The sequence below is a fragment of the Balaenoptera physalus genome (assembly GCF_965194825.1).
Source record: "Balaenoptera physalus genome assembly, chromosome: 16".
In the NCBI taxonomy this organism is placed as follows: domain Eukaryota; kingdom Metazoa; phylum Chordata; class Mammalia; order Artiodactyla; family Balaenopteridae; genus Balaenoptera; species Balaenoptera physalus.
The window spans coordinates 54,767,074-54,780,487 of record NC_138898.1 but is presented as its reverse complement, the minus strand read 5'-3'; the positions used below and the strand labels follow the sequence as shown (position 1 = coordinate 54,780,487).

Here is a 13,414-nt window from a genome sequence, read left to right as displayed (position 1 = left end):
TTTTTGAGATTCATGTATGGTTTTGTGTATATTAGCAGTTTGTTCATTTTTATTGCTAAGAATATTGCATTGTATGAACATACCACAAATTTGTTTAGCCAGTCACCTAACAATGGACATTTAGGTTGCTTCCAACTTAATGGTTATTATGAATATATTTTAGTAGATGTTGTCCCCCAAATAGATTGTGCTAGGCTATTGATTCTGCCACCAGTGTGGCCGTGGAGGGACATTCTAAGCATGTGACTCTCTTTGGTGATGGTTTCTTCGGGAGGGGGCTAGGCATTCTTGGTTCCTGGTGGCCTCCCCCACCCTATTTTAAGGTTTTTGTTAGGGATTAAATCTCATGGGAAATGTATGTCTGCTCTGATCTCAAGGATCATTACATTACACCGTGTCCTCTTTGTGAAGATCCTCAGAAGAAATTCCTGTTGAGTCTCAGCAGCAGAAATAATTTCACTTCTCCCGAACAGTTGGCTTGTTCTTATTTTAAGGACACTGTGAATTGGCAAGTGATCAAGTTACACACATGGGAGGACTTACGTTTGTAGTGCCGTTTGCTTTTGTATAAGCCTTACAAATGGCTCCATTTTGTGTGCCTGCCTTTGTGTGGTTTTCATCTCCTGTTACGTCCAATTATTGCTTTCTTGGTGTACTTTATGGATATTTGGGAGCCATCTTTATGCTTTCCTGGCACAGGGTGGGTTATGATAAATAAATGCTGCTTGTTGCCCTGATTTCGGGGCGTCCCTGGCAGCAGGGCATTCGCACCAGCTCTGTGAGATGTTTGAAGGGTTGTCTAGTGGAAAGGGGTGGGGGGGGAGGGGGGTTCCTGTGACCTTGGCCACCTTAGCGGTTGGTTAACTGTCCTCAGACCAGTACATAAAGCACATGCAAATCCTCCAGCCGCCTCTTGGAGCTGGCTGGCCACGCTGTCCTTAGCCTCAGACTTTGAGGTCTCTGGCTCTCCCCTATCCCACCCGAGCCCATCCCATGGGCCCTTCTTTATCCGGTTGCCTCTCTGTGCTTTCCTGGATGCTACCATCCTTGTGGCATTTGTCTTTTTCCCTCTCTCTGGAGTTCTGTGTGCCTCCCTTGCCCTGCAGGTCCTGCGCTAGGGGTGAGGTTAGTGCCATCCCCTGCCTTGGTCCCCTCTCTCCTCTTGCCCTGCTGAGTTGCAGCTTCTGGTGTTGATTGACGTGAGCGTGTGCTGGCTGAGAGGAGGGGTAGGACTGGGGGCTGGGGGGCAGGTTGGGCCCTGAATCTGGCAGCTGTAGGAAGGAATGAGCTCCCCAAACCGGCTCTTCCCCCACCACACCCCTGGTATTGAAAAGGAGCTAGGAGTGACAGCTGCAGAGTTTCCTGAATTAGGGGGCCTAGGTCACAGGTTCCGTGGCAGCCTCAGGATCAAGTTCAAGAGGAGACGGCAAAGTGATTGGAGAAGGCTGCGGTGCTGTACACATTCCAGAGATGCGTTGTCTGCCTCACGTTGCCTCCCCTCCTGTGGGAGATAGAGAGGATGCTCTGAAAATTCGGAAAGAGAATTGATGAAAATGTGTTCCCTTGTAGGGAGAAGGAATTGTCTGGGGTGGACGGCGCAGAGGGTTAGTGGGGGGCTGCATGTTTGAGATCAGGGGAGAGGCGGTCTCCATTCTCTAGGGGACTCTCGTGGTGCGTGTCCCTGGCTTCCTGTGGGAAGGTGCGGTGGCAGGTGAGGAGGAGATCTGGAGCACTGTGGCTGGTTGTGGGCCTCACCTCGTATTCAAAACAGCAGAGTTAGTGTTCTCTGGTAGTGAGTTCCCTGTCACTGGAGGTATTCAAACAGAGGTCTCTGTCAGAGCTATTGTGGGGGGGGATTCCTGCACTGGGTATGAATTTGGGTCCTTCTAAGGTAGACAGCCTCTAATTTCTGAGGTAAATGGGAAGGTTCTCTCAGTGAGGGCTACTTCAGAAGAAATGAAATCTGCTGACACCTTGATTTTGGACTTAAACAGCCTCCAGAACTATGAGAAAATAAATTTCTGTTTAAGTCCCCAATCCGTGGTATTTTGTTATGGCAACCCTAGCAAACTAATATACTGTCCTTTTGTGACTTTTGTTTCACTTAGCATAGCATTTTCAAGGTTTATCTATGTTGTAGCATGTAGTAGTATTTTCTTTTTTTTTATGGCTGAATAATATCCCATTGTATGGATGGACCACATTCTGTTTATCCATTCATCTGCTGATGGACACCTGGGCTTTTTTTCACCTTTTGGCTGTTGTGAATCATTGCTGGCTGTACAAGGATCTGTTTGAGCTCAAACAGGGCATGTTTAAATCAAATGCAGTCAACCCTTTAAGCAGTGCTGGGCTCACCCTCTCCGTCTGCCTGGCTTGGGTTCCTGTGGTTTCTCTGACCCTCTCTCTGTCCTGCACCCCCCGCCCCCTGTCACAGCCCTCCACCCTCTTCCCTACCCTGCTAATTCCTCTCCTCCCCCAAGGATGGCATTCACTTGATTGATAGGAGAAGCCCCGGGTTTGTGAGTCGGGCAGATCCGGGTTCAGGCCCAGCAGCTCCGTTCTGAGTTGGTGACGTTGAACAAGTCCCTTCAGCCCTGAGCCTCGGGCTCCACTGTGAGGTGGTGAAGTCCGCCTCTCGTCCCTTGAAGCCCCTGGTGGGGCGGGCGCCTCCTTGGCTTGGACGTCCTTTTCTCTCCCGTGACCGAGCGCTGCCTCCTCCCTCACGGGGAGCCCCCCCAGCCCCCCAGCCGTGAACATGGGTTGGAAGACTCAGCGTTGGTGTGTCGGTCAGGGTCTCCCGAGAAACAGCCAAGGGGATATGTGTTTACAGAGGGAGGTTGTGGGGACCGGAAAGTCGGAAATCCACTGGGGAGGCGGCAGCTGGAGAGTCAGGCAAGTCCACGAGTCCAAGTTGCTGTCTAGTCTGAACGCAGAACTCCTTCCCCCTCGGGGGACCTCAGTCTTTTCTCTTAAGGCCTTCAACTGATTGGGTGAGGCCCACCCACATTAGGGAAGATGGTCTGCTTGAGCCAGAGGCTGTGGATTTAAATGTTAAGCACGTCTGAAAAACACCCGCACAGCAACGTTCAGACTGATGTTTGATCACACAGCTGGGCGACATGGCCTTGTCAGGTTGACACATAAAGTTAACCATTGCAATCGATAACTCATCAGTTCTCTTCAAACTGATCTATAGATTCATCCTAATCCAATTAAACTCCAAGAAGGCTTTTAGAAAAACAATTGACAGGCTGATTCCAAAATTCATGTGGAAGTGCATGAAAGGGACGAGAATAGTCAAAACAACTTTAAAAAAGAAGATCAAAGTTGGAGGATTCACACTACCTGTTTTCAAGATTTATTAGGAAGCCATGGTGATCAAGATATAGTGAGGTATTAGTGAGGGGATAGACACATAGATCAATGGAACAGAATGTAGTCCAGAAATAGATTCACACATATATGGTCAACTGATTTTCAAAAAAAGATGCAAAGGCAATTCAGTGGCCATTTTAACAAATGGCCAGTTGTACTGGAACAACTGGACATCCATTTGTAAAAATCTAAATTTTGGTCCACATCTTGCAACATATTAAAAAAATAGCAGAAAATGGATTATAGGTCTAAATGTAAAACCTGAAACTATTACATTTCTAGAAGAAAACAGGAAAAAAATCTTTGTGACCTTGGGTTAGGCAAAGAGTTCTTCAGTATGACACCAAAGGCATAATTCATAAAATAACAAATTGATCAATTGTACTTGATAAAAATTAAGAACTGCCATTTGAAAGACACATGTGAATGAAAAGTTAAGCCACAGACTTGGAGAAACTATTTATGAATGATGTTTCTGATAAACAGCTTGTCTCCAGCGTATGTAAAGAACTCTTAAAACTCAATAAAAGAAAACAACCGGTAAAAAATGCGCAAAAGACTTGAACAGGCACTTCATTGAAGATGCACTGAAGAAGTGGATGACAGGGAATTCCCTCCTGGTCCAGTGGTTAGGACTCCATGCTTCCACTGCCGGGAGCCCAGGTTCAATCCCTGGTTGGGGAACCCGCAAGCCGCATGGTGCGGCCAAAAAAAAACAAAAACAAAAGAGAAGTGGATGACAGATATACACATGGGAACATGCTTAATATCATTAGTCGTTAGGAAAATGCAAATTAAACCTACAATGCAATATCACTACACACCTGTAAGGATGACTAAAATTTGAAAGATTGACCAAGTGCTGGCAAGGATGTGGAGGAAGTGGTGGTGGGAACGTAAAACGGTACAGTCATCTTAGAAAAAAAGTTAAGGGGGCGAGGGATAAATTAGGAGTTTGGGATCAACATATACACATTACTATGTATAAAATAGATAAACAACAAGGACCTGCTGTATAGCACAAGGAACTAAATATCTTGTAATAACCTAGAATGGAAAAGAATATGAAAAAGAATATATACATATATGTAACTGAATCACTTTGCTGTACCCCTGAAACTAACACAATATTGTAAATCAACTATACTTCAATAAAAATTTTAAAAAATTAATTAATAAAAGAAAGAAAAAATTTAAACAGACACCTACCAGCCATTCCACTCCCAGGTATTTACCCAAGAGAAATGAAAGCGTATGTCATAAAGAATTGTACACGAATGTTCATAGCAGCTTTATTGGTAATAGCCCAAACTTGGAAACCACCCAGAAGTCTCTCAATAGATGATGGATAACAAACTGTAGTCCATCCAGGCCATGGAATCAGGATCAAAAGGAGTGAACTACCCATACGCGCTGCAATGTGAAGAAATCTCAGCGTAATTATGCTACGTGAAAGAAGCCAGATAAAAAGAGCACATATGGGGAGATTCCATTTATATCAAAATCTAGGAAATGCAAACAAACGTGTAGTGACAGGAAGCAGATCAATGGTTGCCTGAGAAGGGGTAGGAGGGAGGGACATGAGGAAAATTCGGGAGTGAGGAATCTTCTTTATTTTGATGATGGTTATGTACGTGTGTCAAAATGTATCGAATTCTACACTTTAAATATGCTGTTTGCTGTGTGGCCGTTGTACCTCAGTAAAGCCATTTTAAAAAGCACATGAAAGATGCCAAACTGACTTTCGTCCTTTCCTCCACAGACAGCTGTCACCCCCACAGGGACCCCCCTTCGCAGCAGGACCAGCCAGTGCTACCCCTCCTAGAACTGGCTTTCAGGGACCATCACGTGCCCTCAGGAAGAGTGCATCAAGTAGCACATAGCAGAGGCACCGCTGGAAAGGGATCCGTCCCTCCACTGTCTGACCGACCACACTCAGAGCATCCAGCGCGCCTCCTCGCTCCCCTTTTTTCCCTCCCGCCAGCATTCTGTCTCTTCCAGAGGCCTGGGAAGGTGAAGCTCCTCGCCATCGACCTCAAAGGTCAGGTCGCGGGGTTTCCTTAACTAACCATCGAGACTCTCCCCTCCTGACCTTCGGGGAGGGGCTAAAACCTGTGTCAGTGGCTGTCGAATAGGCCCTTAGTTCACAAAACTGAAGCGTGTGAAGGTCACTGATTGCCCAGATTTCAGCTCAAGTTACTGCAGATGCTGGGAAGACTCGGTTCCTGAGTCCCAGACCTGACCCAAAGGACGCCCCACGTTTTCTCTGCTACCCCGCCCCGTGACCCCTGTCACGTGACCCCAGGCAGCTAGGGGAGAGAATCCAGACGGGGCCCTGCCTTCCGGGGGTCGGCAGCTGGCGCAGCAGGGGCAGAGCAGCCTCCTTGCAGCCTCTGGGGTCTGAGCTGCTTGCCTATCATGTCCGTCCAGTTGCCCTAGTGACTGTGTGACCCTTCTCCCCCGCCCCGCGCTGCCACCCACCCTATAAATAGAGGCGAGGAGCAGCTGGGCTCTCTTGGCAGTCACAATGAGGGCGCTGGTCCTGCTCTGCTGCTTCGTGGCCTCGCTTCTGCTCCCAGGACAAGCAGGTATGACCCCTGCCCTGTCGGCCAGGCCAGTCTGCGACCCCCACGAAGCCCCGAGGTTTTATGTTTACCATGGGGTGGGGGGGTGGGGGGCTTGGGCGGGAGATGGAGGATGAGGCCTCCGTGATTCCTGGAGCTGATGGCAGACCTTTGCTCCCAGCCGGTCTGACCGAGAAGGCACTGGGTGCGGAGACCTGAGAGCACCTGGGGCTTGTGGGGAGGCCAGAGGGAGCGGAAGCCGTGACCGGAGAGGTGCAGGCAGGTGCAAGGCCTGGAGCAGGGGGCCAGGGCCAGAGACAAGGGCTGGCCAGTAGATGTTGCGGAAGAGAACCCCAAAAGTCAAGATTAGAGCCTCCTAGATGGACAAAAGACCCCGATCTTGGAGGTGGAGGGGCCCCTGGAGGTCGTTGAGTTGACCCTCCCACCTGGTGGAGATCGCAGAGGCCTGGCTTTGCATGAGTGAGGGCGGGGTGGGGGGACACGGCTTGGAAACAATGGGACAGAGTGTGGGTCAGTTTGGGACGGGACTGGAGATAAAAGTTGGGGATCAGACTGGAAACCAAATTGGATACAGTTCAGAGGAGGAATGGGACCCACTCGAATGAAGCTGGGCTAGGCTTGGGGCTTTGTCAGAAGGGGGATGGGCCCTGCGTGCCGTGGTTTTCCTTTGACATCTCAGCACTTTGTGTGGCCGAGGCAGTGGCTCTGGTTACGGCATGGGGGTTATTTATAGGCGTGGAAGGGGTACCCGAGCATTTTGTCACCTCTGTTCCCAAGACTCCTGGGGCTGAGTTCCTCTCAGGGGTGCTCTGGGGACACCCCAGGAACCCGGACCTCCTGCTTTGCCTTTTCATGACGGCTGGCTTCATCTGCGCTGGGGATTGTGGGGTCTGGGAGCTTCTGTTTCTTGAGGTCCCAGACCCAGGCAGGAGAGCCTGCGGCAGGCAGGAGAAGAAGCCATTCCCTGGGGGGTTAGAGACCAAGGTGGGGGGCTCTGGCCTCGCATGTGCCGCTGGGCCCTGCCCTTGTCTGCCCTTGAGTTAATTTGGGCTCTGTGGGGCTGCAGTGGCTGGGGTGGCGAGGATTCCAAGCGGCTGTCAGGCGGCTAAGTATGGAAACAGCCGTGTCATTTGATCCTGAGCCCGGGATCCACTGCCACCCTCTCCCCAGCTCCGCCCGGCCCCAGCTGCCACCTCTCTCTGCTTCCACGCCGCTGCCCCAGGAACTTTTAGCCTTTTAGGGACATCCTTTATCTTTTCTTCCACGAAGGGAACTGGACATCTGGAATGTTCCACAGGCCTCATTGGGGGATCTTTCTGTTGGGAAAGGAGGCGGGTGGGTGCTTTGTGCAAAAATCCTCTCTTTGCAGGCCCTTTCCTTCCCAAACTCTGCGGTGTGACCCTGACCTGGCTTCCGGGAAAGGGTTGTCCACCAGTGTGCGAGCTTCCCGCCCTCCTCACCCCTGATCAGGACTTGGGCTGTGCATTCTTCCCGGCGGTGGGCTTTCTCACCACTCCAGTTGCATATTGCACACCCCAAAGACTGCTTCCTCCTGCGATACCTGGGGGAGATTTCAGCCATAAGAGTGGCTTCCCCCGACCCCCATAATGAAAGTCCTTCCTACTGGTTGACTTTCCCCTAAAATATGCCACCCGGTAAATGCCACCATGCCCACAGGCAGCGGCTTTGGTCCTGAACTTCCCACCCCACTGCTGAATCCTCATTTCCATTCCTGTGTCACTCGCCTCTCGCTGGTGGCAGGCAGACTTCTCTCTAACTCCCCTTCCTGCTTCCTGGGGGGACCGTACAGAGCTGCCCTTCCTTCTTTTGTGCCCATGTTGCTCCCGTGGCCCTCTGATCTGGGGTGATGGGCTCCACATCCTCCCCCCCGAACCCTGATCCAGCCCAGTCCTTTGTCTCGGGGGCCTGGCCTGGGGACAAGCCTGCTCAAGGACAGAGGAGAACAGCCCCGAGAGGGTTTACTCAGTCTGCATTGTCCAGGTAAGGGAGCGAAAGCCAGAGGAAAGAGAGCCATGTTCAAGGTCAGACAGCAATTCAGTGGCAGGCACATCCAGCCAGGGCTAGTCTTAGCCCACCTGGGAGTTTCTGTCCTTCCTCAGCTGCTCTCTCTCTGACAGGCCTCCTTGGACGCCCCAGTCCCTCTGTCTGTGGGCGTGAGGCCACAGGAGGCTAGCTTCCCTTGGGATACAGGGCAAGACTCCTCAGAGAGCATGTGGGGTGGGATGGGGGAGGGGCTGAGAAAACATTGCTTTGGGCTTAAGCTGCTGGCGTTTGTTAGGCCGAATTTGGGACATCCTTGCTTCCTGTTACCTGCTTGAGGCAGAGATGGGGGGATGGCAGGTGTTCTGAGTCTGCTCATCTGTTTCCTCCAGCCCAGCCCTGGTTTGTAGACTTGCCCACCTGCTCTGGCCCCACCCTGACATCCAATGGCGAGAGGTTGGTTCACACTGGGGCTCCCTGGGCCCTCCACGAGCGATGGGGGTCTCTCAGGAACTCCTTCGTGACCCTTCCTCACCCACCTGGAAAGAGGCGGTTTTCGTATACCCTCAGCACGGCAGCCCAGATACCATGATCCACCGTGGGGAGGGCTCTGAGAGAAGGTCATGCGCTCAGGGGTCCCGGGGAGATAGCAGACCCCAGAAGCCTCTCCAGCCCTCCTGCAAGTTGTGTCCCCAGCAAGGTCCCCAACTCCTGGCTCAGTGCAGCTGGACGAGCCATAGGGAGCACGTGGTCCACCGTGTGAGGCACTAGTCTGGATTTGCTCAATGGATGCAGCCCTCAGACGTGGGCACCTTGCCTGGTGGCCTGTGGAACCACAGTTTGGGAAATGCTGGCTTTGCCTCCCATCTGGGTGTGACAGTGAAGCTCAAACAGCTAGTTCAAGGGCCAGAGCTGGAATTCTGGACCAGAAGGAGGTCCTGACGAGGCCGGTTGCATCTACCTGGCCCTTTGGTGCTCGCTTAGGTGTGGTGGACTGGGAAGGAGCCTAATCCCTATAGACACAGGAGAAAGGTGGCTGGTCCTCCTTCGACCTGGTCTGAGGGGCCAGTACAAGGCATAGATATGATGCCTTCTGACCTGGAACAAGGGTGGCGGCTGGGGGAGGGGGAACGGGTGGGGTCTGCCGCTGTTGGATGCCCCTCCCCTACTCCAAATCCAATCTAAAGCTGGACTCACAACCTCTTACATTTAAATATTGCTCGAGGATAGTGTAGGTCACGGCTGGCATGACCTTGCCAGAAAAAAAAGAAGACCAGGATCATAAAAGAACCAATTTTAAAAGTTCAACTGGGGTCCTTATGAATTTTGGGTTCTGGGGGACATCTGGATGGAGATAGTTAGCTTAGGAGGAAAGTCAGGTCTGGGGATCCAGAGATGAGATTTGTTTGAGTAAAGATGAGGGCGAGGCTGTGAGATTGCCAAGGAAGCTCTTGTAGAGAAAGAGATTCAAGGACCGGTCCCTGGGGAGTGGGAAGAGGAAGAAGATAAATGGATTTCAGGAAGATGGGATGAGACCCAGGCAGAGGTGTGACCTGGCAGCGGAGCGGAAGGATGCTTCCTGGAGAGGCAGTGAGTCTCACGGAGAAGCCGTGGAAGGTGAGGCGTTAGCTTGGACACCAGGAAGCCGAGAACTGTCAATGAACGGCTCATGTTATTCAGTGAGGACAGGGAGGCGACACATTCACCCAGTGAGACTTTTAACATTAAGTCTGTGAAGGATAAATGACCCTAAGAGGAGGTGGCGGTGGGTGTGTTTGCCAGAGGAGGCTGTGTGTTTATGGGCTGGTGGGAGGGTGCGGAGGAGCAGGAAAGGCTGATGAACACAGTGGATGGAGTGGCCTGGACGTCAGAGCTTGAGTGGGATGCACAGGTCCTAGGTGGGTCTGAGGGGACATGTCGTGGAGACCTCAGAGGGACACCATACACTCGAGGTCCACTCAGCAGCCCTAGTACCCATCAGGGAGCTGAACTAGGAAGTGGGGATCCTGGTCTATACTGGGGATTGCTATGGAGTGGGGAGGGCCATGGAGGGGAAGGAACCAGCTGATCTGCCCAGGAACCCTGTGGGGTGGAAAGGGAGGCTGGTTGTCCCAAGATGTGTGGACTCGCACAGCAGGGCCCAGACCAGAGCCTGGTCTCCAGTCCCGTCTGAGATGAGGCCAGGAGACGGCCAGTGAATCAGCATTTTAGTCACAGTGGATGTTGGTCTCTTGCTGTTGGTTTACCAGCCCCAAAATTCAACCCCAGGCTCCGCACCCGAGGTGTTAATTCCGCAGATGTGCACTGGGCCTGCACCCGAAAGCGCTGTGTTCAGACTCCAGTTAGATTACCTCAGTGGAAGCCGCTGTGGGGCACGCGGCCCAGAGGCAGCTGGGCTCAGGTTTCCTCCAGGGTGTTTTCCCGGTGGCTGCAAGGCCTCCCTCTGTGGCTCCCTGGCCCATCGGCGGGACTCATTTTGGGCTGAGGGGACCCACGATCTGCTCTGGGAGGCCAGGCCCCTCTAAGACCGCTCACCTGCCTCACCTGCCTTCTCAGGGGCCATCTGGACTCGGGAGCTAGAAGTCTGGCTTCAGACTCCTACCTCTGCCCTGCTGGGCTCCTTTTCTCCCTCTTGGTGGTTGCCTTCTCTCCCCCAACACTGGCCCTGCTCTGTCCCCCCATAAGACATGCCCTGAAACTTGTTCCAACAAGGGCCAATGGCTCAACACTTAGACTGTCACTTTCCCAAACCACTTGTTTCAAAAGAGTCAGAAGATTTTACCTTAAGGAATGCATCTCTAACATGGAATTTCTTATTGCTCTGGTGGGCAAGGTCTTACCCAAAGTCCCTAATCACGGCATTGAGGCAATAGATAGTCCATCGATTCTGAGTGCCGAGGGGTGAGCTGTAGAGCGGGGCTTTCTCTACTGGACCCTGAAGGAGGGAGGGAGGGAGCCACGGTGGCCACAGCTGCAGAACTTGCTCAGTCCTCAGGAGGCCCCATCCTCTCTGCTCACCCCCAGCCTTTGTGACCTCAGCTGGAGGCGAAGCGGGTAGCATAATTCGGCAAATGGGATGGGTCAGTTTTAGTGGAGTTTCTGGAGACATCCATTTCCTGGTCTGTGTCACCTGTGCTGTGTCTTTCTCTGGGTTCAGGGACATCCTGTTCCATTTGGTTTCAGCCTCATCCCTCTCCAGCCCCAAAGGAGGATTTGTTCAGAGTCAAGGTCCCAGGTACCCCTCTGCCCCGGGGACAAGCCTGCGCTTTTCGCTTCCTTGTCCTCCCTCTCAGAGAGCTCCAGATCAGCCTGTCCTGAGCTGCCCATCCTCAGCGTGAGGGGCTTGGGCGGCGGAGTCTGCTTTTAAAATGCCTGAGCTGTTAGGTCAGCTGTTCACAGCCCCAGGCAGGGCCTACAGTAGCTACCTCTCTACCCTCCAGCTCTTCCCCGGCTGGGCTGGTGTGGAGGGGAGCCTGGTTGTGGGTGTGCCCAGAGGCCTGCTTCTGAAGACCAGGAGACCATGGGGCTGGCTGGCAGCCGCTGCCTGGCCCCATCCCAGGAGCCCGTCTTTCCTGGAATCGTGTCATCGGGACCACAGGAAGGCACAGTCGCCGTTGCTCTGTCCAGCTCTCAGTCCGGGACCCAGAAGGATTTCGGGTGAGAGGTTGGCCCAGCTGGGGCAGGCTCCCCAAGTTCATTGCAAGGCTGTTAAGTGATCAGAAGAGGCTTTTCTCCTCTGGCCCTTGGGTGGGCCCTCCCGGTGGGCCCTCCCCCAGGGGTCCTTGTCTTTCGCAACCTGGAGAGCACTTGACCTCTAGCCCTCTGTCAACTCAGAGAGAGTGCTCAAGGGCACAGAACGAGCACAGGCTGTGTGGCCAGTCCTGGGGAGAGGAGGGCTCCTCAGAAGCAGAGGGTCCTGAAGAAATGGGCGATGTGGCCATCCCTGGGGAGCCCACCCTGGATCGGGAACCAGGATGGACTTGTGATTTGGGGTGACAGGCAGTACATGATCAGCAAGAGGCATGAGGGTGCAATGTGGATTTGTACACAGCAGGAACAGTGGGGCGGAAGGGTGGGGCTGGTTAATCACACAAGGTGGACACTTGACGGGAGAGGCCGGCAAGATGAGGCGGATGGGGGCCCTTCTCTGAAAGGCCCAGCTCTCCAGCCCCAAGGCCAGGCTGTGCCCATAGTGAGGTCCCAGCTGGCCACGCTGTGCAGGCAGGAATGGGCTATGGCCCTGCCCCCAGGAGCCACATTCTATTTAGGGAGATGACACGCACTGAAAAAAAATGTAACTAACACCCCTGGCAGCTCTGGTTGGACTTCAGAGGAGGGCTGGAAGGTTGGCCTCATGGAGGGGCAGGGTTTCAGCTACACTGGGAGGAAGGGAACCATCGCTGGACTGTCAGCTGCAAGAGGACAGGGCTGTGCATTTGTTTAATTTGCTCATCACTCCGTTACCAACACTTAGCACAGCACTGGGCTCACTGGAGGCACTTGACAATGTCTGATGAATGAGGAGGCAGAGACAGGGGAGTATCTGAAGATGGTGATCAAAGCCAGGAGTGGGGGAGCTCGGAGCATTGCGCTGGCAGGGACGGGCTGACACCGGCTCTGGCTAGATTGTGGGGCTCCTGTTTGGGGAGATCAGATCACCCTGATGGGTTGGAGCCCATTGGAAAGGGCCTTGAGTGCCAAGCCAAGTGGCTCTCTCCTTAGCCCTCAGCATACTCTAGCCTGCTCCCCTTCCAGTGAGCCCCTCCCCTTCTCCTCCCTCTCAGATATTTTTGGATCCTTCTAGAGTGGGGACTGCATTTTGAGCTCAAACAGGTGCAGGCAAAGTCTGGTCTGGAGTTCTGGGCCCGCAGGAAGTGGGTTGCACTGGGAGATCAGCCCACAACCAGGCCAGGGGAGAGCCCTGGGGTTTGGGAGCAAACCCACCCTCCCCCACCGGGTCGCTGCCAAAACTGCGGCTCCTGGTTCTCCTCCAAGTGGCCATTCATCCGCCTCCCATAGAATTTTCCCTAGATGGCAATAGGTGAGGACAAAGCCATCGCCTTGATCACTAGGTCTTTGAAGTACATCTGATTCCATAGCTGCCTGCCCTGTACACCTGCACTCACCAGAGAGGCTTCCAGCCACTGCTGGTTACTTGGTTTTTCTTGAATTTCCTTCTGCCCTTTGTTCCAAGGATCAGGTAATAGAAGATCGCTTATTTCTCTAGCTTATCCCAGGAGGTGAAGACACCAGGAATGCTCCCTGGGACCTGGGAAGGGGTCTGGACAAACTGAGGAGGGGGTCACAGCCCTCGCCGTGGCCTGGGGGAGCCCATCCTGGCCTCAGGCTCCCGACAGAAGGAGCCTGGGTCCCAGCTGTGACAGGAACAGAAGTCCTGTGGCGAATCCACCTCCTTCTCCTGTCTTTTCCTGCCTCAGTTTTGTTTTTGA

General features: G+C 53.1%; 1 protein-coding gene across 4 annotated transcripts in view; it reads left to right on the top strand.

The window, feature by feature from the left end:
* The first annotated feature begins 5,708 nt into the window (after window positions 1–5,708).
* Window positions 5,709–13,414, top strand: part of SRL (sarcalumenin) — a 32,368-nt gene continuing 24,662 nt past the window's right edge. For 2 of the 4 annotated variants that reach the window (XM_082428695.1, XM_082428694.1), the window contains exon 1: window positions 5,709–5,966. In XM_082428695.1, the coding sequence (XP_082284821.1) occupies window positions 5,906–5,966 (61 nt within the window). In that variant the 5' untranslated portion in view covers window positions 5,709–5,905. The remainder of the gene's footprint in view (window positions 5,967–13,414) is intronic. The other 2 variants (XM_082428696.1, XM_082428697.1) reach the window with 2 other exon arrangements.